The sequence below is a fragment of the Heliconius melpomene genome, chromosome 12 (assembly GCF_056956725.1).
Source record: "Heliconius melpomene rosina isolate 202511_hmr_F chromosome 12, ASM5695672v1, whole genome shotgun sequence".
Lineage (NCBI taxonomy): Eukaryota > Metazoa > Arthropoda > Insecta > Lepidoptera > Nymphalidae > Heliconius > Heliconius melpomene.
This window is the reverse complement of record NC_140400.1, coordinates 718,160-743,847: the sequence shown is the minus strand read 5'-3', so window position 1 is coordinate 743,847 and position 25,688 is coordinate 718,160. Positions and strand designations below refer to the sequence as shown.

Genomic DNA, 25,688 nt, shown 5'->3' with positions numbered 1-25,688 from the left:
GTGAGTTCGCCCAAAAATAATAGGTACCTAATTAAGATTGAAGTTTTACATAGGGCAACCACTACCGACTCTTTCCATCTACCCATCACTTAAAATTATAAAATAAATAAGTTAAGCAAAAATAATTAAGGAAAGATTTTATAATTTTGAAGTCGTTGTCAAGCTGATGCTACAAAAACCTACAGACTTCAAAATTATAAAATCTTTCTTTATTTTTTTTACATTACCAAAGTATATTTTACTTTATGTTAAATAAATTTATTTTTTACTTTTTAATTAGAGGCCGTCATGGCGCCCTGGGTGTGAATGTAATGCGTTAAGGTTCTATCGGGCGAATAAATTATTAATTAGTTATAGAAAATTGATGGCTGTTGCACCAAGTAAACACCTTGGCTAATTGCTATTGTTCGCTCGATATAATCTTACGTCTATTTTTAATTGTAATTGTAATGGAGAGAATTGCCATTTGGTTTATTTTATTTGTTTATTAAAGATTATTGTTTAATGAGGCTACCTATTATAATGTTTTAAAATGTTTGCTGTTGCTTTCGACGACGACGGGCTCGTGACGCAGCGTTTTATTAGAAAGTGGGGTAAGTCTTACCATAAGATTTCCTTTGCCAGGCAGGAGGAGCCTCGTGTTAAGATACTTCACTCCCCACTTTGCGCTACTTTGCTGGAACCCAACGCCGCGACACCAGAAATTAAAATATTAAATATTTCATTTCCCAAGTGGGAATCGAACCTACAACCTGTCCTCTTTACAGTAACACGCTTGTTCTCCCGTTACCTCTTCTTTGATTGAGTGATTGATAGACAAGAAGTAGTAGTAGAAGAAAATGTGATTTACTTCAATAATCAGTGGCTAAATTATGCAATATTTTGCACATTACCTATTAATAACAGGTATAGGCGGTAGGAGGAAAAGTCACAATATATTATTATTGTTACTCAATTTAGCAAAAACGACGTCCTAACGTAGTTACGATAAAGGAAAAATCATAGTTTATAATTACGTTAAATACGTTGCAAGTGTTTTAGTTTAGAAGCCGTCGTAACGCTATCGCTCCAAAAGCGTGACTATAAAGGTTGTGGGTTTGATCCCACTCGGGGGAGCTATTTTTATTTTTTTTATTTTCTCTACTCTGATAGAGAATGCAATGTTCCAATAATTATTGGGCAGGTGGAAATGGAGTGTCTTAACACTAAGTTCTATCCGCCTACGATAAGTAGATATATAAGTAAGAGATTTCATTACACTAACTTTAAGTTAATAATATGACAGTTACTTAAGCCCATATAGATTACATTTTATACTTTTTCCTCCTCCGTAGTCTTGCCAACGTCGGAATTTACATATATTAAGGCACACTTAAGCTTTATTCACACGATTAAAATCACAATAAATTTATAATTCCGTACAAGAAAAAGTTAAAGTACTAAATTTGCGTCTGTTTATTTTCCTCAATAGAACGTTGGAATAATTGTGTACGACCTTTTTTTGCTTCAGCCTTTTTTTTAGTTTTTTTTAGGTAAAAAGAAAGTATAAACGCGTCAAACGCTTAAAATTTCGTCCACTGTCATCAATCTTTTCATACATTCCCTCTGTGCGTCCTGAAAAAAAAATTCTCGATTCTCCGCTCTAACAAGACAATGCACAGCGTTGAATTACGCCACTCAACACGATATAGTGTATTCGGACGGAAATCGCAAAATATTAGGTTCTATAACTACCCCTCTATGCGAGATAAAGCCTGCAACTACCTTCACGCTTTTATTTTCAATATAAAGCTTTTTGCCACGTATCTCCAATCTATAAAAAGAATGCTTTACAACCTATCATTACGGTACTCGATTTCGCGCATCCTGAGCGCGGAGACGCCGTCGTTTCATTTTCTGTCTGACTTTCAAACGGCCAGTGCGTAGAGGAAATATAAAATAACAATTTAATTTCCAATTAGGAAAACCTGTTTTATGTTACAAAATTTTTAAATGTAGTGGAAAATGTTGAAGAAAAAAAATCTACTGTTCGGGGAAAATAGCAAGATAAATCAAATATTATGTGCTATACTGAGTAAGTTATTATTTATTTATAAGATCGTGTAAATTGTAAAATTTTATTTTCCCGTTCCTCTTTTAGTGCTCCCCTACTATCCCCAAACCCCTAATCTCTCTGCCAAATCCTATATGACAAATTTTAGCGTTATACGTCGCTTCACAAGAATATGCCGGAATAATTTTATACGTAGAGATAAAAGAGCGATAATTTGTGTAGTGATAGAGTTTAGTGAAACAACACTCAGTTCTTCATACATACATTATTTGTGTTTAATGCAAAAGGAGCAATTAATATACTGACCAATATATTTATATTGACTCTATTGTGGCTCAATTGGTTTTAAATCATTGCATGAATGCTTCTAGCTTCAAATTTGTGTTGATAAAAATGCAACAATAATAAAACAACATTTATGGGAAATATATTTATTCTTTCAAATAAAATAAAGTATTTTTTCCCGACACGAAAATCACTAGATTATTGGAACATGGAGAACAGCGTGACTAAACACTAGGTTTTCCTGTGTAAACCTTAATGAATGCATAGAATGCATAATAGTAACAGATAAGAATAATGTAAACATGACGGTTGGCGGTTCGACTCCCACTCGGATAGTGAAAGAAATACTTTCTCTGGTCACAAGCCCCAGACACTGTTCTGAGCTTACAACTATAATATTATGAATTAAAATTACTAATTATTAAAATCATAGAGATTATTTAAATTTTTTAACGATTAAAAACTATTTTTTTATGCTTATTTTTTAATAGTAAAAATAATTTAATGTTGTAATTTGTTTATTTTGCCTAAAATATCCTTCTTTTTTAGAGGCCTTCTTTTTATAAAACTAAATCTAAATTTGCGAGTCTTAGTCAACTCAAACACACATGAAAATATAATTTTACAAACATAAAAAGAGACTTGCAGTAAAACAAAAATAAACAGACAAGTTCAAAAGTGTAGAATTTTACCAAATCACAATAAGTTCATTAACACCCATCGTGGTGTAGTGGCCCCAGCACGGGACTGTAAACCCGTTCGATTCCCACTTGAACAAATAAAATCTTAATATTTATATTCTCTGACTTCTGACTTTCTTGGGGAGATTTAAGTGATTTTACTCTCCTGAATAGGAATTGAATCCACAACCACTGTTTACATTGCTGCTTTATAGTGAATGCTTAAGTCATGTGATTATATTTTTCATTGAGAGCTTCAATTGGTTAGCACCAATAACATATTATTACCGTATTAAAGAAGGTTTAAAGTTTTGATTAAAAATAATTTAGTGTAGCGATTATTTTAAATTGGTGGAATCGGTTTGATCTATGGAGCAATTATAGTATTCGTGACGAGTCTTGACAGACAATGTGATGCCAACCATCACGATTCGATTCGGGTTCGATCCTCACACGGAGAATAATATGTACCTATATAAAAATAATATTATATATAAAAATAATATAATTCCTTCTTCGTATGACCAAGTAAGGATTAGAGTTCCGCTACCCGATAAGCACTGTCTCGGAAATTCTTCGTAAATGTATTAAAACTAGATTCCCTCTGCCTGCCCTGCTGTATGCGGGATACAGCGTGAAGCTAAAAAAAATATTTTCCCTTAAATAAAATGTAAGCTATCTGTACAGCTTTACAGTTATATACAGGGTGTCCCAGGAGTCAACGATAAAACGAAACCAGGTGATAGACTAAGTCGTGACAGTTATGAGAAAAATATAAAAAAAAATCTTTATCATGTATTTTTCATATTATATTGATTTTAAAAAATATCGGAAAAACCGACAACCTGTGTTGATTTTTCAAGTCCCAGGACTACAAATATTACTCTTTTTTCATTTTTTTTTCTGTAATGTAATCATGAGTAACCCTTCTGTGAATTGCAGTTTAAGATTGAAACATACCTGCATTAGTTTTCAATAAAATGTGGTGTTTTTGCCAAACATTAAATTCAAAATATTTACTACACCCAACTTTAACCGACTGTACTATAAAAAAAATGTACTACACTGTTTTTGCAAGTAACTTTAAAAGTTGGCGCATTTAATCTGGATTCCGAAATGGTACGACACTTGCTGAATTACTTCTTTGTTGAAGAGAGAAAAACCGAAATACACGATAATCGTGATGGCGTTCAACGTTTTGGTATCTTTTCCGATACATTCTAGCTGCAGCATTAGCATTACATAACCGCTCTCCATGAATGAAATGCATATTGGCAATGTGTCAAAGACCGAGTATATGGCCTGCGAGAGCTCGGACTCGAGCACTATCCTTATAAGTCCTGGGCCAGCCCCTAAGTTGGATAAGCATTACCTGGGCTAAGTGCAAGATCCAAGTTACCTGAACTTTTCCAATTTCATTCATGGAGATTGGTTATGTAATGCTAATGCTGCAGCTAGAATGTATCGGAAAAGATACCAAAACGTTGAACGCCATCACGATTATCGTGTATTTCGATTTTTCTCTCTTCAACAAAGAAGTAATTCAGCAAGTGTCGTACCATTTCGGAATCCAGATTAAATGCGCCAACTTTTAAAGTTACTTGCAAAAACAGTGTAGTACATTTTTTTTATAGTACAGTCGGTTAAAGTTGGGTGTAGTAAATATTTTGAATTTAATGTTTGGCAAAAACACCACATTTTATTGAAAACTAATGCAGGTATGTTTCAATCTTAAACTGCAATTCACAGAAGGGTTACTCATGATTACATTACAGAAAAAAAAATGAAAAAAGAGTAATATTTGTAGTCCTGGGACTTGAAAAACCAACACAGGTTGTCGGTTTTTCCGATATTTTTAAAATCAATATAATATGAAAAATACATGACAAAGATTTTTTTTTATATTTTTCTCATAACTGTCACGACTTAGTCTATCACCTGGTTTCGTTTTATCGTTGACTCCTGGGACTCCCTGTATATGTATAATTATGTCGTGTAAACACAATTTTAAATTTCATTCACTAATAACTTTGTTTCAGTAAACCTCCCAGTGATATCATACGGCGCGAGTATAGGATGGATGTCTCCGATGTCTCTGTTGCTGCAGTCCAAAGACTCACCTAAAGGAGTTCCTCTTACTGATACTGAGGTAGGAGAATCTAGTGTCAATTTAGTTATGAATTTGATTCCTACTTAGGTGAATGTCTAAATTATATTAATTTTTGATAAATAAAACAGAACGGCGTTGTATTCCACCATTCAACACTTTCAAATTATGATATATCCCCATATGCTCTCGTTCCATATGTTCTCTATTCTCGTTTTGATTATTATGAAGACATTCAAAGTTAGCTATAAGGTTGATTCCCACTAGAGGGAATATCTAAATTATTTTAATTTACCTGTTTAATTTCTAATAACATAAAGTATACCGTTAAGTTCTGCAATTTCACACTTAATGCCTGTGTCGCTGAAGAATGTAACAAGCAAAGAGGAGTAAACCAAAAAAGTCATTTTTTTAAGTTATTCGTTACTTAAAAAAAATCGATAAAATATTTGAGAAATTCGTTGAAATATCGATATCATTATACAATTTTATGAATATAAACATAAGGAAACTATAAGGATCTCCCACATCACTATCAAATAGAAATATGAGATATAAGGCAATGAAACCTAATGAGGCGTTCTTTGTAAACGTCGCGTCTTAGTATTTACATAAATAGCTATAAATATATAACCATACAGTATTTACTACATACGTTTATTCGACCATTAATAATACAGAACCAGTATTGTGGCGTCTTAGTAACTGATAAAGATAAATATTTCTTAATACTAATACTCGTTTTCTAGGGATCTCGTTTTTTCCTCAACCTGGACTTATCAAGAAAATAGCTTCTAGGTTGTGTGCGAATGACACAAATATTATAAGCTTTAATTTAAGTGTTGATATTATTTTAAATTGGGACACCATCGAGACCCATGGACACAAGCGTGTGACCGTAAACAGACAGGTTGTGGGTTCGATTTCCACTTATGGAAATGAATGATATGAAATGTTTGATTAAAGAATTGGGCGGAAAATGAGGAACGGAGTGTCTTAACACTAAGCTCCCAGATTCCGCCCGCCTACCATGCTATGTGCAGAATACAACTTAAAGCTGAAAAATTAGGTGTCATCATTAGTTCCTTTTTGGTAAATGTGTGAAAAAGTGTGAACCTACATATATAATATATAGGTACAGGATCTTTATGACTTTTGCCCTCAGCCAGAACACGAAACAGTGCACATTAAGCTATCTACCTCTAGATGAGAATCAACCTTGACTTAAAAATTTTACGACTATGCCTTTAATATTTTGCGATTTAAAACTAAAATCTATAGTATGACAATTTTATTTATATATATAAATTGATGGAATATAAATATTTAAAAAAATGATACAATTAGTTTTTTATAGATAATTTTATGATATCTCTAACGCCATACTCCAGTTAGGTAATATGAAATGGTGAAATACTATCATTTATTACCTGTTTTAAGCGTAGGCTTAATCCAAAGCTTCTTAATTACAAGACCTAGATCAGGATATATAACGTAAGAGTAGAATTCACCCCACACCTGAATTTAATAGTTTTTTTAGATTCACATTCTACCGAAGTCTGGAGGTAATTCGTGTTTAGTTGCGGAACTCCACGCCGCGTTTCTCCTCGTTGCCGAAGCGAGGAAATGAACATGTTAAATATATAATATTTAACATGTTCGTAATTTCTAGTATAATAATTTCTCTTCGAGTGGGAATCGAACCCAAGATTTAACTTAATAGATTCGAAAAATATGATATATTTAATACAATGTTTATAATTTTTTTTATAGATATCATGGATGGCCGCAGTACCCTATTTAATATGCATTCCTGCGAATACAGTGATCGCGTACTTCGTGGACAAGTATGGGAGGAAACTAGCTCTCATTCTGGTCTCATTAGCTGGCGCTGTAAGTTTTTTACTTGAAATATTAAATTTTACCTTTTTAGATGCGAAGCTTAAGATATTTAGAAAGTTTAGAAAAATTATCCGCGTAACGGCATTTTCAACGTTATCTAAAAATAGTATTTTTCGTGCCAAAATGTGGAATATAAATTTTAAAAAGTTTACAGTTTTTACTTAGAAATTCTAAAAATATTTTTAAAAAATCGATTTTTTTAAGGTTGTATCGGTATCCCGCACATATCATGGTATGCAGAGGAAATTTGTGAAACTAGTGTTAGGACACTCGATTTTTAAATTAAGAAGATTCCATTCCCCACTTTCGGTGAAATTAAGTAATGGCGGATATTAACGCCGCGCTTTGCCTTATTACCAGAGCAAATTTCTGCACCTGGGCCGCACCTACTAGCCTCAATCTGGTTTTATTTTCTTATTTTAACAAAATAAAACCAGATTGTGCGTACGTTAGTACATGTTTATTAATTAAATTATAGATAGCTGTACTGTTATGCTTGTTGCAATAATATTATTTATTGAGAGAGATAGCCTAATTGAATATTTTTTTATTAAAAGTTTGATCTAGTTATTTACTAAAAATGTCAACTAGTTTAATTTTTTTTTTCCGATTCCGATAAAGGAATCGAACTTACTCTTACTTATCACGCCTACGACATGAGAAAAACGTAAGACATTCAATAAAGAATATTAGTTAATATCATTACATATAACACACCCAAGTGGGTGCGTGCTACAATATACTTTAGATGATTTGACCACCTGCTCTTATCAATTACTTGATAATAATATGTTTACATTCCATGAATATATCCTACATATTTTACACTTACTTTATTTATAAGAAAAATATATTATATACGAATAATTAATCAACGCGACTATTGTGGGTTCGATTTCGACTCTAAAAATTAAATATATGATATTGTTATTTTTTAGCTTTGGTAACGAGATCCGCCACTTAACACGCAAAGCCTCAAAAATTCGGAAAAAGTGGAGTTAGAGCTAGGTTTCCAGGTTCCTTCTACCCACTGTGCTAAAAGCGGCTTACAGTAGTAAAACAAAAAATATATAATTTTACCCCCAGGCCAGTTGGACGTTACTGCTAGTTTCTCTGGATATTTGGGCTTTGATCATAGCCCGGGCTCTCGTCGGCATCACCATGTCTGGGTGTTACATCATCTGTCCGATATACACTAAGGAGATCAGCGAAGACAGTATTAGAGGCGCGTTGGGATGCTTCGTGAGTATATTCTATAAATAATTAAACTGGTTTTACATCGTCTCCTACTCACATTCTTGGGTCCTCGAAAGTAAACTTTATATTATAATTAGGGAGGACAATATAAAGATAATTTTGATTTTTTTATATTTTCTTAATAGTTTAAAACGTATTTTGTTGTCGATGATTGTGGATTCAAATTCACAAAATGTGATGTTGCATCTGATTACTCTGTATGGACTTTTTAAAGGGCTGACATATAAATAAAAACGGAAAGGGAATAGCGAAGATGTGTTAGAAAAATTAAAAAGAACTCTACTTAACTTATGGAAATTAAAACTGTAGAACGATAAGTACGAGTGTTTAAAAATCTATCTATACTGCAGAAAATGCTTTAAATTTCAATAAAAAATCCTTTTACCCAAGGGTCTCTAATCGTGAGGCTTAAACTCAGCTATGAGTGATAATTAAAAGTTGACCCAGACAGAACTTCAAAAAATAAATATTACTATAAGGTATCAATAACAAAAATATCAATTCTTCTACACAGGACATTGATTTCTAATAATATGCAAAGCTCACAGGCCGCAAGGTCTAAACCTTGCGGCCTGTTTTATCTATATTTATTTTTTAAATACTTTTGTGAACAGATCATTTTATTCCACACAATCGGTAACCTGCTGCTCTACGTGATGGGAGATCTGCTGAACTACTATCAAATCCTCTGGGCCTGCCTCGCCGTGCCCATCATTCACCTCTCATTATTCGTGTTCATGCCGGACTCGCCATCGTACCTTGTGAAGACTGGAAAAGTAGAAGTAGGTTTCAAAAAAGAAAGTAAAATATTAGTCTTTTAAGTATTACGCAAGGCGACTTTTAAAAGTTTGCCCCACCCTGCATCTGTGTGACCGTTTTCCTGTTGTTCGTATGTACATCGAAAGCATAAATGAAAAGTGCAGCCAAGCTTAAAGAGAATATCATAGCACCATAATTTAATCGAGGGTTTCCCCGTAAGACATGAGGAAAATATTGTAAAAAAACCCGTTACAGTATTTTGAATTCCTTTAAAGAATGCATACAATTTTTATTTATTTTAAATAATTCAATTCAGTTCCTTAGTTATAGGTTGAACTTGAGCCTCTTCGCCAATGTCATATTGTATAGAGAACACAAGGACTTAAAAAAAGCTGCATGTTTTTTCCCGCATAGCGGGGTACACAGAGGAAACTTCGTGTTGACACACTATATTTTCCACGCACCTTAGAAACCTAATACGATATACTAGATTGTAAAGTCAAATATAACAGATTTTTTTTTTGTTTTATTGATATATTTATCAGTAACCAGTTTTGTAAAAGTTCAAAGGTACTCGTACCTGTTATTCTGTTTATTTTTACCTACTGCTTTTCTTTTTAATTTCACGTTGTATCCCACACAGCAGGACAGGCAGATGAAGAGAAACTACTGAGAAAGTAGTGTTAAGTGACTCCGTTCCTACTAAGACACTTCCCCACGATTCTTCCTTCACGTTCCCCACTTTCCGCCGAATTTTGATAGTCTTTTTTTTCTTTAAAAAAAATGCAAGTTGTTGGCGGCACTCAACGTCGCACGTAGCCTTGTCATTAAAGCGAGGAAATGCTTTATATTCAATTTCATGTGTGGGAATCGAACCCAGAACCGGTCACATTAACAGTCGCACGTTTGTGCCCCTGTGCCACGACTGGCCTCTCATATGAATAAACTTGTTGGTTCAATTGGTCATCGAACTCACAAGTTATTTTTAGCTCCCCGCTTCGGTAACTTGCACCGACATTACGTGTAAGTTACTTGCTCCGTTTACCCTGCTATAGGGGATGGATCCTGAAGCTAAGAATATTTCCTTATTATTCTTCTTTAATTAAAAAATATATATTTCCTCCTTATTTATTTCTCCTATAATTAGTCCTCGGGTAAACAAGATAGTTGCATTTTTCGTCTCAATTAGTTGCAAACACGATTATTTCTTTTCTAAGTTTGTGCAAATATCAACTTTAAGAATGAGCGTTTTACGTTCACCGCCGCTAACAGCTACGGGAGGTGGCTCGCAGCCGGACCTTGCTAGTCTGAATGTTGATACTTCGAGTATTCATAATATAACAAAACGCAAACGGAAACAACCAGAATGTGATTGCAAATATGAGATTCACGAATTACGCAAAGAACTATCTGGTATTACTTCTCTTTTAGAAAAGCTCTTAGAAAATAACGAACAAAACGCGTCGGATATTAAAATTCAAATTGAAGATATTAAATCTACAACTACTACTATATCCTTAGAGCAAATCAGTATTCAAAAAAATATTACCGAACTTGCCTGTACTGTTTCTGACAATGAAAAGAAAATAAAAAATTTGGAAGAGGACGTTTCTAATTTAAAAAATACTTCCTCAAAAAATGTTATACCTTCATCGAACTCCTATATTTGTACAAATGAAGAAGTTATACGCGAGATTCAAGAACGTAATATAAGAGCGAAAAATATTGTTATTATGGGAATTCCGGAACCGACAACGGTTAGCGCACTACAGCGTAAACAAATGGATGAAACAGAGGTCAATAAGATAATATCAGAAATAATAGATGATTACCCACAACCTAAAATATTTCGTCTTGGTAGATACACACCTAACAGAAATCGCAAAATAAAAATATGCTTTAATAGTCAAGATACCGCTTTTTCAATATTGAAGAATAAAAATAAATTGAATAATGAAAAGATTAAGATATTTGCAGACCAAACACCCACTCAACAGAAATACTTTAATGAACTCCGAGAAGAACTAAAACGTCGTAACCAGGAAGGTGAAAGTAATCTCATTATTAAATACCATAAAGGAATACCAAAAATAGTTTCTTCGGATTCAAAAAACTAGTACCCTCAGCTGACAGTTCACATTTACGTGATATTTGTACTACATACCAAATCGCATCTAATTATAATAGTATAAACATCAGTAAATCCAGATTAAACATACTTTATTTCAATATAAGAAGCCTCTGTAAGAAAGGAAAGTTGGACGAACTAAAATGTATACTGTCAGCTGCACCATTCAAGATACAAATAATATTACTCACTGAAACTTGGATTAAATCTGAGGAGCAAGCCTTATTTCTGAAACTTCCAGACTAATACACACTATTATAACTACCGGTCTAATAAAAATGGCGGTGGCGTTTCAGCTTATATTCACAATGACCTAGACCACAAACTGACTGAATCTACATATCTTAATGGTAACAACTATTTATGGATACTATTAGAAAAGTATTCGCTTGAATTAGGGGTTGTCTATAATCCTGGCGATACGAATTTTAATACATTTTTAGAAGATTACAATCTTCAACTTCAACATAAGAAACGAGCTTTAATCTTCGGGGATTTCAACATAGACTTGCTTAAACCAAATAATAAGACAAAATTGTACCAACGAACATTAACCGAAGCGGGATATTTGATATTAAACAGTATAGATGAACAGTACTGTACTAGAGAGACATCCCTAAAAAAATCTATTATAGGCCATGTATCTACTAATCTTAAATGTAATAGTTTAGGTCTGGGCTTCGCGCGTCCGTGCTTGGCGATCATTCTCTTCTTAAGAGGTGAATGATGGCTGGGCAATGGGCGTGGATGAGGTTTGGATTTGGATCCATTGGATGACGGTTTTGTTTTGTTTTGTATGTTTTTATTAGTAATTAGTAGTACTTATATGTTAACTTTTATTCACATTTTATTTTTACCTATTATTTACATTTTTATTCTAACTTTATATTTAGATTTTATTTTCACCTAATGTTTACATTTTTATGTTAACTTTATATTTACATTTTATTTTTACCAAATATTTACAGTTTTATGTTAACTTTATATTTAGATTTTATTTTTACCTAATGTTTACATTTTTATGTTAACTTTATATTTACATTTTATTTTTACTATCAGCTTTGTTCACTAATGCCTTTTTATATTATATAATATTTCTTTTATTTAATTTCTCATGTAAATGACATCGTCGTAATGAGAATAAAGATCTTTAAACAGAAACAGAATTAAAATAAAATTATCACGAAGACGATTAATTATAATCTGTATTCAACAGATCTTCATGCATTATTCAACATATCCTACACATATTGAAGCACTATGACGCAATTGGCATACTCTTGAATACGAATAATATTTGTATTAACAAAATAAACTATATTTATTTTTCCGGGTTGGCTAGACAAAATACAGCACTCTGATCCATTCATTATTTTATAAAAATAGCAGTAACTATAGAAGAGTTGCTCTTTCTTATCTTCATAATATATTTTTTTATTGTACACGCATATTATAAATAAATAAGAAAATGGTACTAAAAAATTCAAAAGGCGGAAACCTAACTTTCTATACATATATTCTCTGTCATTACCGTATGTAATCTGAAAGATATATACAAATAAAAATCAGGTTAAGTGCGAGTCGGACTCGCAAACGAAGGGTTCCGTAGAACATTGAGTTTCACCTCTCATCACCCAATGACTTGAAAAAATCGTCGGAAAGTGTGAAACAGAGTGTCTTAACGCTAGGTTCTCTACGTCGGGATACGCTGTAAGCCTATTTTTTTTTTAATTTTATTAATATCTTTTCTTTTCAGCGTGCTACCAAAGCCATCGCGTGGCTCCGTTGTAAAGCTGAATCGGACAATGTAGTACAAGAAGAGATAAATCTAATAAGTGAAGAACATAAAAAGGATAGTGAAGCCAATCAATTCTTCCTGAAAACTATTTGTAAGTAAAGTAATATAATATATATAAGTATGTATTTTGTACTTTAATTATAATTGTGACTTCGAAAATGATTTTTTTTTTTGGAAATATTAAATACTTTTTTTAACTGCACTTTTTCTGCTTTAAAAGAATGTATTTTTACGATTTACCGACCTAAACGCGAATTCGCCCATGTATACTTTTTGTTATACATACTATAACTTAACTATTTTAAATCTTTACATAAATTGTAGTCTATGTGTTATTTTGAAGTATTTTTGTCGTTAATGTTTTTAATCTAGTGCAAATTATAATGGAAGAACTGGTTGAGCCTCTCCTAGAATACAAATATAACAATTGTTAAAACATTCAAAAATGACATCAGCCAACTTAGACGTAGTCCAAATACGTATTAATAATCAACTCATTTAAAACTAGATTTTATTTAATTTTTTTTTATTTAACATGTGAATTCTAACCGGTATAACTGGCGAAGTGCTTTAAAAATGTCACAAATAAAGTTTGATATTTGTGACAATTGTTTTTAATTAGATATATGTAACATTTTTTATTTTTTATCTTTCTTGGTGAGGGAGCATTAAGAAAGATTTTTTTGAAATTCACAGGAGAACGGGGAATATTATTTTTTACCATTTTACTATGCATAGTGTATTTACATTGGTTTTTTTATGACATACTTTTTTGTATATTTTATTACTTTTCTACACTTTTCCAATAACATTTGTAATTCAGATCACCCATAGTTAACTCCGTTACTGAATCAATTTAACTTTGGTTAAGTGAAATTACGACAACTTATTACAATATTTTCCGTCGATGGTACTAAATGCGGGATGCAAATCTACTAAGTATGGAAAAAAGGCCGCTATGATAAAATTGTTCATAGATATTCCACATACAGAAAAAATGTAATTTATCTATTACAAAAAATAGAAGGAAAATCTTTAAGGAAAACCAAATCGTTAACTAGTAAATCTTGTTTACATAGTTTTATCTTACGAAATACTATTTATTATGTAATTTTGATTATAAATAGAGAACTAAACGTATTTCTTCGCTTTCCGCCTTAATTTAAAGTTGTGTTTTGAGCGGCGGAACTTAACGCCGTGATTTGTGCCGCCGCTTAACAATGATGCCATCGTAGCGCAGTTGTGGGTTTGCTGCTCGGGGGAATGAGTTATACTATATTTTAATCCAATATTTTAAATCCCCGCTCTCAGCACGTCGTTAAGTTCTGCCACTCAAGACAAAACATGATCTTATACAACAAAAAAAATAGAAAAAATATATATTTTTTACTAAAATGTAGTAGATATATCTAGATATTGATAAAAATTTGCATATCAAAATCATAGCACGCTAAGGTGAAGGATATTTAAAACAATTCAACTTTCAAAGCATGCCATCCTGATATCGAATGAATCACGTGTTCATTCACGTTGATAAAAACCGGTAACTCATTTACATAGAAATACATTTTAACATCTACACCTACGTATGTTCGAGACCGGCATGGCGAACGACACAACGCCCGGTTGTAAGCGCGACGGTTGCGGGTTTGATTCTAATTTGGGGGAATAAATTATTTTCATTTCATTGCTCTGGTACAAAAACAAAACAACACACTATGTCTCAAAAAGCGGAAATCTTTTACTTCTCTTCTCTGCCACGTCAATAATTTAAAAAATGTATTATTTTTTATATTTCAGTTACTGACAAAATATTATTCAAGGCTTTCCAAATCGCGATGATATCAACTCTAGCGAGGGAAGTGTGCGGCGCCATACCCGTTTTAAACTTTGCTGGTGAAATCTTCACTCTGGCATCATCAGACAATAAAGGCTTAATATTGAGCCCTAACCAACAAGCAATGCTGCTCGGCGCAGTTCAGGTCGTGGGATCGATTATTGCTTCGGGCCTTGTTGAAAAATGTGGAAGGAAGGTACTTATACTAACCTATGTTATTATACTAAACTATGTTTACACTTATTAATATAATGCTCGTGAAGAATATGCTTATTTGACGCTACGCGCCGATCTCAAGAACTTCTGGTTTGAATTGACAAGCTCTCTTTGTGTATATAGTTCATTTATCGAAAACGATTATAGGCTTTCAGCACTTTGAATGTGACTCTTCTTTCTCTTAGTTAAAAACACTCCGTCATCAATTGAGACACTTCCGTTCCTTACTTTCCACCGAACTGCGCCCCGCTTTACATCGTTACCAAAGTGAAGAGATGTAAATATTAAATATTTCATTCCCTTCCCCAGTGGGAATAGAAACCACATCAGTCACATTTACAGTCGAACGCTTGTGCTCCTGCGCCACGAAGGGCCCCAATAGGCCTGATTGGGCCGTTGGACAGTAAAAGATGGCTATAGAATATTCAAGGATAGATATAGATTCTATAGAGGATTCCTATAAAAAAAATGTTTCCTATAATAAAAACAAAAAATGGGTCCATCACCTACCATGCCTGTAGCTGACATCTCTGTACCTGCCTTAAAAAATAAAGAAAATGAATGAGAATAAGATAAAACACGTGTTATAATAAAAACAGTAATCTTGAAAGATGTTCCTCTGATAGCTTGACATCTAGATGACCTTGATTATTAAAACATATGCGAGGTAAATCTTATTTAAATTTTAATTACATCTGTCTGCTGATTTTAAATTACCGCATCTACTACAGAATCCAATAAATTCTATCGTGTTATAATGGCGGACATCACCACCTATTATAGATTGATAATAGAATTTACACATTCGATAATTTTTCATAATTCTGAGAAAGAGCGCGGGAGGACGTCATCAGCGGCAAGGGCGCCACTTGCTTGCTATAAAAGCGAAAACTTTTTTTCATAAACTTTTCTTGATCATGAAATAACTTTCACTCGTAATTGTTACTTGTTTTTATGATTTTTTTTTCAGTTTTCGCTTTCGATACTTTACGTAGGGGCCATGTTTATAAAGAGTCCGTCATGGCGGAGGGGCACAAGGTTTGACTGTAACATGATGTTTTTGGGTTCGATACCTAATCGAGGAAATTAATTATTATTTATTAATATTTTCATTTCTTTGCTCTAGCACCAATGCAAAAAGTGCATTGCACCATGCAATGCGGCTTGAAAGCCGGACTTTTTGCATTGGTGGAACTGAAGTTCCGACACTCAACACGCAATACCTAGAAAAGTTCGGCGGAAAATTAAGAACGGAAACTTAACACTATCCCTCCCTCGGTCCCCTTTGTCCGATGTGTGCGGGATACAGTGTGAAGCTGATTTAATATAATTTTTAATTTTTCTATTAATAAATAGAAAAATTAAAAATGATAGCTAATATTTTGTCCACAGCCGCTACTCTTCATATCCTCACTTATATCTGGACTGAGTATGTGCGTCCTCGCTTCGTGGTTCTTGATGCGCGACTATGATATCATCACACCGTCCTGGATACCACTGTTCACGCTGTGTCTCTGCATCTTCTGCGATTCTTCAGGTCTTCAGCCCATGTCTGTTGTGTTGTCTGGAGAAATCTTCTCTTTTAAGGTACTCTTAGTTTATTATTAATACTTACGTTGGTATATTGATACAACAACATTCAAATAAAATAGGTAGAAAATGTAAAAGCAGTGATTTCTAGATTCTCTGTCGCAAAGAAAATTGATGGTATTTTTTTTTGACTAAAACACAAAAATGTATAAGAACTGTTAAATGGAAGTGAAATAAAAATTTTAGAGTTATTGGAGCAGTAACCCTTGCCCTCTGGCTTCAGCTCGTTCGCTAGGATGTACTCCAGTCTGTCTTCAAGAGAGTTGGATTGCTGCCATTCCTTATCATACTCTCTATATATCTATATAAATCTATACTTAGAAAACATTTTTGTAGCAAAATAATAATTATTATACACTATAATATGACAACTATTTCTGTCTCAACATAATATCTGCATAAGGACTATCGATATATGAAATACATTTTATTTATTTATTTTGCAGTACCGAGGCACAGTAATGGCTACAGCTATGTGCGGGTCTTCCTTATCTGACTTCCTTCAACTGCTGTTCTTCAAACCACTCGCAAATTCTATCGGTATACACGTAGCATTTTATTTCTTCGGCCTAGTTTGTCTGTTAATGGCGGCGTATGTTATAATTGTTATTCCGGAAACAAGAGCTAGAACATTGGAAGACATTTACCAAGATTTGGGGAAGAAGAAGATTCCAGAAGAAAATTGTAATAAAGAAGTTACTAGAGTATGAGTGGGAGTTACATGAGGACATAATATGTATTAATAAGTGATAATCTTTGATAAGTTACATAGGAATCAAAAGTGCCATAATCAGAGATGAAGTTTTAAGCCTTTGACGAGGAAAACGAACTGGACAATTAGAAACATAATCAAAAATTCCAAAATCGTAATTACGACTTTAGGAATAACTTGCCATTGAAAAAATAAATATATCTAATTATAGTTCATAGGAGACTTTAATATTACTAAATATTGTAATTGTTGTGTGAGTTCAACTTCTCAACACGGTATGTCTCATATTCGGACAAAATTGAAGAACTGAGCGTCTTAGCACGAGCTGCTTTAGCGGTGTGGTGTGGTTATATGTTCGACTCCCACTAGGGTGACTGAAATATATAATATTTTCAATTTCTCGCTCTGATAACGATGCAAAGCGGGGTGTCGAGTTCCCCACTCAACACGCAGGGAAGTGGGGAACGAAAGTGTCGTGAAGAACGTTCGATAGCGAACGTGAAATTCAACACGAGGAACAATGTCTAACACAATGTTCTCATTCTATTCCCTCTGCCTTCCCTATTCGGTGCGAAATACACCATGAAGCTAAGAAAAACAAAAATAAATAAATCCAGGATTTAGAATGTCCTGAGCGATTCAGTGTTCATATAAATCATTAATAATAATACTTACTAGATATAAGAAACTCAATTTACTTTTTAAGACGTACTGTATATAATAATATGTATGTATTTAAACTAAGTTTGTTATATAATACATGTTAATAATTTTCATTATTCTGTTTTTTTTTGTTTCCAAAGAACCAAATGATATGTATATTATATACTCTTATTTAATTTTTCTAAGTGTATCACAGTATACTGTATACACTGATAAATTTTAATGTTTTGGGAATTTATTTCAAAATTGTCGTATTACTAAAAAGTACAAAACTAGAATACAGTCTCCCCTGAAATTATTATGTACAAACTGTTAAAAATGTACTTACTATTAAATAAACAACTTACTTACACGTATTATATTTTAACGTGTTTTTATACGTAATACTGGTAAAGATATATTTAAAGGATAGCCGCGGTTTTATACCATTTTAATTTAATTTATACTTTTATTAAATAAGCGAATCAATTTTACATTTTTAAATATAAATTATTATAAAAAAGATACATTTAAAAATATAAAAAACCACACTTCCGAGGGCGGGACAAGGGTCCAAGCCATCGGTGGCTAGGGCTCCAGAGAGAGGAACCTCCGCACAATACGTGCCGTCTCAAGTAATACTGCCTTCTGTATCCGGTTCTTGGTCCAACAGCTAAGCGATAGCCTCTTAAGGTGTTGGTCGAGGCTTTTCGCTATTAAACCGTTAACCGAAACCACTATCGGCACAATGATAGTCGCAGTGACATCCCACATGGCGGTAATCTCATGGGCTAGGTCCAAATATTTAGATTGTTTTTCTTTTTCGGCCTTCACGAGATTTTCATCATGTGGGATAGTAACGTCAACAATCACTGCGCGGCGCGCCGCTCGGTCTACTAGTACTATATCAGGTCTATTGGCAACAATATACCTGTCAGTAATAATAGACCGATCCCAGTAGAGCAAAGCACAGCTATTTTCAAGAACAGACATGGGATTGTACCTGTAGTAAGGCACCTCCAATTCTACAAGGCCATATTGAAGAGCAAGTTGCTGGTGTATTATCTTGGCTACTTGATTGTGTCTATGCAAATACTCGCCATTAGCAAGATGAGAACAACCAGAGACAATTTAATTTTATTATTATAATGCAGTAGTCGGGTAGTAAGAATAAAGAATTTCTTAGGTTGAATCTAATCTCAGGAACTACTACTGCAGGTAGGTTTGAAAATTTGACAAAATTTTACAATAAAATAACAAAATAATATTAGAATATTTATTTTTATTTCTTGAATATTACATTATTAACTAATTTTAATTTTAATTAAAACCCAATGCAACATCAGGCGGAGATCTAAAGCAAAAATAGATATAGTCACTTATTAGTTTAAGCATTTATTTTATTCTATTACATAATGGTAACATTAATTTTCGCAAATGGCACTGTTTTAGTAACAATACGCTTTATAAAAGAAAAAATCTTATTTTTCGTATAATAATATTATAAAATATCCTTCTTAAAAATAAATAAGAAAAAATGGTAAATTCGGAACAAATCCGAGCGTTTTAGATATTTTAATATTTCTGTTGTGTTTACAATATATGCTTAAAATATTGATTAGATAATAAAAATTGAGGCCAGTCATGGCGCAGGGGCACATGTGTGCGAATGTACACGCGACAGGTTGTGGGTTCGACTCCCACTCGAGAAAATGAAATATTAATTATTTACTTTTCCTCGCTCTGGTTACGAGGCAAAGCGCGGAGTTTCGTTCCTCCACTCACCACGCAACATCTCCAGAATTCGGCGGAAAGTGAACATATACATACATAAAATTATAGAATTATCATCAATACCAGCTAGCTATCGCTTTCTCAGTTTTCTGACCACCAGTTTATATTTGTAAATTATTCAACATTATTAAAAGTACAAGTATCACCATTTTATTTTAAACAAATGTATATAATATAAAATCTATATAAAACATATTAGAATATAGAAAAAAAAATAACAAAAGTTAGTTACAAAATTATCGTACACGAGTCGTTTCTTGTTTTTTCTTATTCGATAGTTTGAACCATCCCGCTTTTTTTTCTTTCGGTATCGATATAGACCGCGACACTCTTTCTCGATCATCTCGATTCAAAATCTCACTCGATTGACTCTTCTTATTATCTCTTTTTCTTGACATAGTGCTGTGCGATGCATCGTTTTCCTTCCCTCGTTCCCTATCTCGTCTGTATAGTGTTGTGCTGCTGCTCGTTAATCGATTTTGACTATTTGGTCTGCGGCTTAACGTTGACTGGCTATTCGATTTATTTTTTTGCAAAATTGATTCATTCCGCGGTGTCGATGATGATTTTTTGAATCGCTCAGTTTCTTTTTTGGGTTTTCTCGGTTTTTGTTCGTAGTGTACATCGTATTGATCGTTGTAATGGCGTGGAGTCCAAGGAGCGAAGAGGGAGAAGCTCTTAGTACTGCTTCGGACTTGGATATTGGAAGACATCACGGAGGAAACGTCATCTCGGGAACGGTTTCTGGTTAGACGGCCGGGATCGGGGATATCACCAACTGGAATTTGGAATTGTATTTTAATTTTACCAAGGTGTTAAGTCTTTTGGTAAAAAATTATATGCTATAAATTTTTTGGTAAAAAAATAAAGAACGCGACAGTTGTGGGCTTGATGCACTTGAAGGGGAATTAATTATTTTAATTTCCTCGCCCAGGTAATTCGAAAATGGCGGGGCGAAGCATTGGTTTTGTCACTCAAAATCCAATGTCTCGAAAATATGTCAGTGTTTGCACGAACGGACTGTCTTAACACTATATTCCTACTCTGTTTCTTGCTGTACGGAAAAAATCATGAAGATAAATGACCTGTAGTGGCATGTAAATAAACAACGCTTCGTTGTGACTGCTGACTCGAATCTCCTTCAGTACTACTCTCTGCGGAGGTGGCTACTGGTGTACGACGACGGGACCTGAAATAAAAAAATATATAAATAGAAAAAATATGAATTTTATGATGATCTCTTCTACATATAGGTACTTCTAACCATGCAGTGTGAAATATATATGTTTGTATATTCTTATATTATTGTTTATAAATTTCTCAAAAACAAAAATCAATCATAATGATCCTTATTTAAATAAGGTAAATGCCAACTTGGGAAATCGCGCTTGGAATAACGCTGTATTCCGCATGTGGCAGGGGTAACCTGGCAACCTAGTGTTAAGAAACTTCCGTTTCCCATACTCCACCGAATTCTGGAAGCATTCCGTGTTGAACGCGTTGCGCGTTGAACGGGATTCAATACCGCTTGGCCTCGGGCTAGTTAACGAAATATAACACAAAATCTAACTACTCACTTCATTTCTCTCAACTCTTGCTTGCTGTTTCTTAATTCCGACGAACTGCCTCTATCTTCTACTCTACCATTCCGTCTCATATCACTCTTACTGCCTTTCAAAGTCTTAGAGCTGCTGTGACTCCTCGATCTATCATAAGGACTTATCGGTGGCTTCAAAGTCATTCTCTTATCAAAATGACTATCATTTTCCGAATTATTATGAACTTCAGAAATATTCTTCAAATTCGTCTTATAATACTCCTTAGTTTTTGGTGATTCACTCTTGCCTTCTCTTTCTCTTCTATCGTCTCTATGTAAATTTGAAAGAGAATAACTTTTGTTTGATAGTTCGCTATGGTCGACTTCGTCTAAGCCTGCGCTTGAATTCGAAATGGTTTTACGTAAAGTGCCATGGTTTTTGGACTTTGATTTAAGTGTGGGTTTGTTTCCATCTGACTCGTGGTCGGTGTCACCGAAAAATCTTAAGTTTTTCGCAGGAGAGTTGAGAGGCTTCGACGGTTTTGACCAAATTCGACGGCTTGATTCGTCTTCTGTTGTGATTATGCTTTCCTTTTCGACCTGCAAATGTATGTAAGTATTCATTAATTAAAAACAGTTAATTATATGAAAATAACTTATATAGTTTTTTGGAACTGGAAACTTTTACATTTATGGAAATCGACGACATCCTCGCGTTTTTTACAATAGCCACTGGATATTATGCCTGAACAGGATAGTTTAGTGATTCAACCCTGCGAGTGGGTATCGAGCCATGACATCACGCTTACAATCAGACGCCGCCCCACTGTAGCTTTAACTTCACTTATACCTACTATTTAAAACCATTACACTACTCTATACTCGTATATTTTGTTTCTTATTTTTGTATTTCTTCCATTAAAGGTATAAAACATACATTATATTTGGTTTCTTATCTTTTTTATTTTTTTTACTGTGGATTTACTGTGGTTAATAAGAAGCTGCGGCGTTAACTTCCGCCACTTAACACAAAAAGATTTTAGTTGATATTACCTTACTATTCTTCTCACGTTTCTTCCCCAATCTGTCCATGGATTTGAACCAGTTGCCAGACGTTTGGGAGGACTCGCGACGCGGTGGTGAGGGTGTAGGACTCGGCGTGGCTAAACGCCGCCTTTCACGATATCTCTGCGCCTGTAAAATATGCGTTAATTTATTTATTTATTTTTGTTTTCGGAAGAATAAAATAGTCATTAGACCTAGTGTACGGTTGTGAATACGATTTCCATTCAGCTTTTTGTACGAATTGTTTTGTACGAAGTCAAAATATTAAATTCTTCCAGTCTAATAAATTATAAAAAAATAAACAGTAGCGGTAGAACTCCATAATTAAGATACTTTATTCTAACTCAGCAAAGTATCTATATCATTCATTGTAAGTTCGTCGACACATAAATAAGACATCAATCAATCATATCATTGTTGGCATTATAATATAAACATCATAATATGAGACATAGAGACCGTCGTGGCTGACTGCATCTAACTGTGAACGCGACGGTTGTGGATTTGATTCCCATTCGGTAAAATGAATTAATTTCATTTCCTCGCTATAGCAACAAGACAATACGTGGCGTTCAGTTCCAACACTCAACACGCAATATATCGAAAACTGGGCGGTGCATGAGAAACAGTGTCTCAGTACCAGGATTCCTTATCCTACACTGCTATACCCGGCATATATAAATATATTCCATACAATTTTCAACTTTTTGTGTTCTCAAAATGTCCACATGATAAATGTTCCTATCTCGAATCTCAAGGACACCGAGCAACGACCTCTCGTGTGTTTTGTTTCATTAGAAACTGAACTAAATGTAAATTATTTTGTTTTAGTTAAATATTTATAAAACAAATATTTAATATTTGATTACAATCGCAGCATTTAATATTTTCATTTTCTCGCTCTGGTAACGAGGTAAAGCGCAGCATTGAGTTCAGCCACTCAACATGCAATGCTTCACGAAATCGACGGAAAGTGATGAACGGAAGTATTTTAAAGGAAAGGCGTTTTAACACTAGGTTCCCTCTGCCTACCCTGCAATGTGCAGGATACATATTATGCGGTCAAATTATTAAAGTAAAATATTTAACATTTTTTTAAGTAAAAATTATAAAATTAATAATCCACTTCCACTTCCTTTTATTGATAGTTGATACAATCTCCACAAGGCCACAGTGCCATATGGTACACGGCCTTAGCGTGTCACTTGTCGACTAGAGAATAATTGAACGAATGTGGCTTAATGGAACATACAATTTTAATGTTATTTTGGACCTTTTATAATATAGCTTCACTAGTTTTTAACTTCGGTTTCGCTTGTGTGGTCAAATTAAAATAACTAAGAGTAGCGTTTGACACATGACACATTCTAACTGCCCGAGGTACCGCTATCTGTGTATAAATTGGCGATTGACGGAAACGTAGATTGACGTGACGTCTTACATATTCACAATTTTTTTTAAAATTTTAACAGACTTCAAACAGAAGGAAGTTTCGACTGTACGCTATTACTTCACCTATTATAAATGGATTTGGATAATTCTTTATTTATGGTATATTATGTTTTAGAATTGGTTCCATTTTGTAAGAAGAAAATTATATGAAAGCTTACAAACGGACAGAACATCTCACAAAAAAACTTATTTGTCATAAAAATTGATCCCACGACCTCCTTCTTAGCACTTAAACATACATATAAGTCAAATGAACATATCAAGTAAGCTAACGCCTTATAAGTAGCTAGCTGAGCTTAGTCAGCCACGACTGTATATAGTAATGTGATCTTATCAATGTACCTATGATGAGAAAATGAGTAACATATAAATAGGGATCGGGTTTCTAGAAAATAAAGTGTCTGGTTATTTCTTTTTTTTAGCTTCGCTCTGTATCCCACATAGTTAGGCAGGGGAACCTAGGAAAAGAGTGCTTTGACACTCTGTTCCCATTAAGACACTTCCGTTCCCTACTTTCCGCCAAAATTTGGAGGAATGCCTCCATTGCATGTTGAGAGCCGGAGGTCAATGCCGCGCTTTGTCTCGTTACCAGAGCGAGAAAATGAAAATCTAAAATATTAAATATGTTATTTATTTTAAAAAAACATTAACATTTTATTTATTTATATTTTTTGTTACCAAAAGAAAAAAATCATACAAGTATAATTAAATGAAGCTATTCATAATATTTTGATAGACGTATTTACAAAGTCATCACTTATAGACAAGTTTCATATCTATATGTTCCAATAATATCAATAAAGATGTTACCATTTATACCTTTACTGACTGACAGACACAGACGCACAGATGAAACTACGTAAACAGAACTTTTTGTATCTGTATCCCACACATACCAACCCTGCTATCTGCAGGGGAGAATCTCAGAATACACCACTACGACACTTTATTTCTGTTAAGACTTTCGTTCCCCACTTTCTTACTATACGCACTGAATAATCAATTATAACTAAATAACTTATTATAATTTTTTTAAAAGTTAGTAGATAATGAAATTTAAATGAATTATATCAATCTCCTCAACCATTTTTTTTTCGAAATCTTAACAAACAACAACCATGAAATTATTGATTTACTGATTTTGTTTTTTTAGCTTAATTTGGTTACTTATTCAATATAGCGGATTTGGAGTTATCATTTGCTTTCAGTATACTAGCTAACCTTAAATAAAGATTGCAAGTTTTTAAATAAATAATAATATAATTTAAGAAATAATAATAATAATTTCAACATAACATTTTGTTGAAATCAAATTATAAATAATATTTTCGCGATACAATCATCAAACCTACGACATAATGATAGGTGTCATAAAAATAATAATTGATGTATGCAAGTAAAGTCACAAACTAAACCAGTCGCACACAGTTCATTATCCTCGCGGTCAATGTCACATGAGATCATATTAGCACCTCATACAAAGCATATTTTGGCAGCATCACTTCTTATGTACAGATTGAATTTTAGATTTAAGATTTTAATAAATATTAATAAATACGTGATGGTTGTGGGTTCGATTCCCACATGGGTTAAAGAATTATTTTCATTTTCCCGCTCTAGTCACAAAACAAAGCGCGGCATTGATTTCCGTCATTCCACATGAAATGTCTCGAATGCTTGGGCGGTGCTTGGGGTACATAGTTCCTGTAGGTTCCCTCTATATACGATATACAGGATGAAGAATAAATATAAATACATAATAATATGAATAGCGATACCTATATAAAATAAATAATGCATTCCCTCTAAAAATACTGATAATTAGATTTTTGTCAGTGTCACGCTACATCCGGCATACAAAAAGGTAAACAACT

The 25,688-nt window shown here is 33.5% G+C and overlaps 2 protein-coding genes across 2 annotated transcripts in view; one reads left to right on the top strand and one right to left on the bottom strand.

Annotated features, from left to right (window-relative positions):
• Nucleotides 1-1,853: 1,853 nt before the first annotated feature.
• Nucleotides 1,854-18,100, top strand: LOC146533301 (facilitated trehalose transporter Tret1-like). Its single transcript, XM_085194227.1, has 9 exons — nt 1,854-2,074; nt 5,058-5,167; nt 6,899-7,018; nt 8,114-8,269; nt 8,899-9,066; nt 12,928-13,060; nt 14,770-15,002; nt 16,415-16,609; nt 17,059-18,100. The coding sequence occupies exons 1-9, from the start codon at nt 2,005-2,007 to the stop codon at nt 17,320-17,322; spliced, it is 1,449 nt and encodes a 482-aa protein (XP_085050353.1). The 5' UTR covers nt 1,854-2,004; the 3' UTR covers nt 17,323-18,100.
• Nucleotides 18,101-19,228: 1,128 nt separating this feature from the next.
• blo (bloated) overlaps nt 19,229-25,688 on the bottom strand; it is a 56,685-nt gene continuing 50,225 nt past the window's right edge. The window contains exons 8-11 of the mRNA XM_085194491.1: nt 22,351-22,491; nt 21,338-21,897; nt 20,846-20,949; nt 19,229-20,538 (exon numbers count right to left, since the gene is read on the bottom strand). Coding sequence (XP_085050617.1) covers nt 19,997-20,538; nt 20,846-20,949; nt 21,338-21,897; nt 22,351-22,491 — 1,347 coding nt within the window. The 3' untranslated portion in view covers nt 19,229-19,996. The remainder of the gene's footprint in view (nt 20,539-20,845; nt 20,950-21,337; nt 21,898-22,350; nt 22,492-25,688) is intronic.

Excerpts from the sequence above, each read along its gene's own strand:
- LOC146533301 (XM_085194227.1), top strand. The coding sequence starts at position 2,005 with ATGTTGAAGAAAAAAAATCTACTGTTCGGGGAAAATAGCAAGATAAAT. Across the intron at positions 2,075-5,057 it reads AATATTATGTGCTATACTGA|TAAACCTCCCAGTGATATCA; the intron begins GTAAGTTATTAT and ends ACTTTGTTTCAG. Across the intron at positions 13,061-14,769 it reads ATTCTTCCTGAAAACTATTT|TTACTGACAAAATATTATTC; the intron begins GTAAGTAAAGTA and ends TTTATATTTCAG.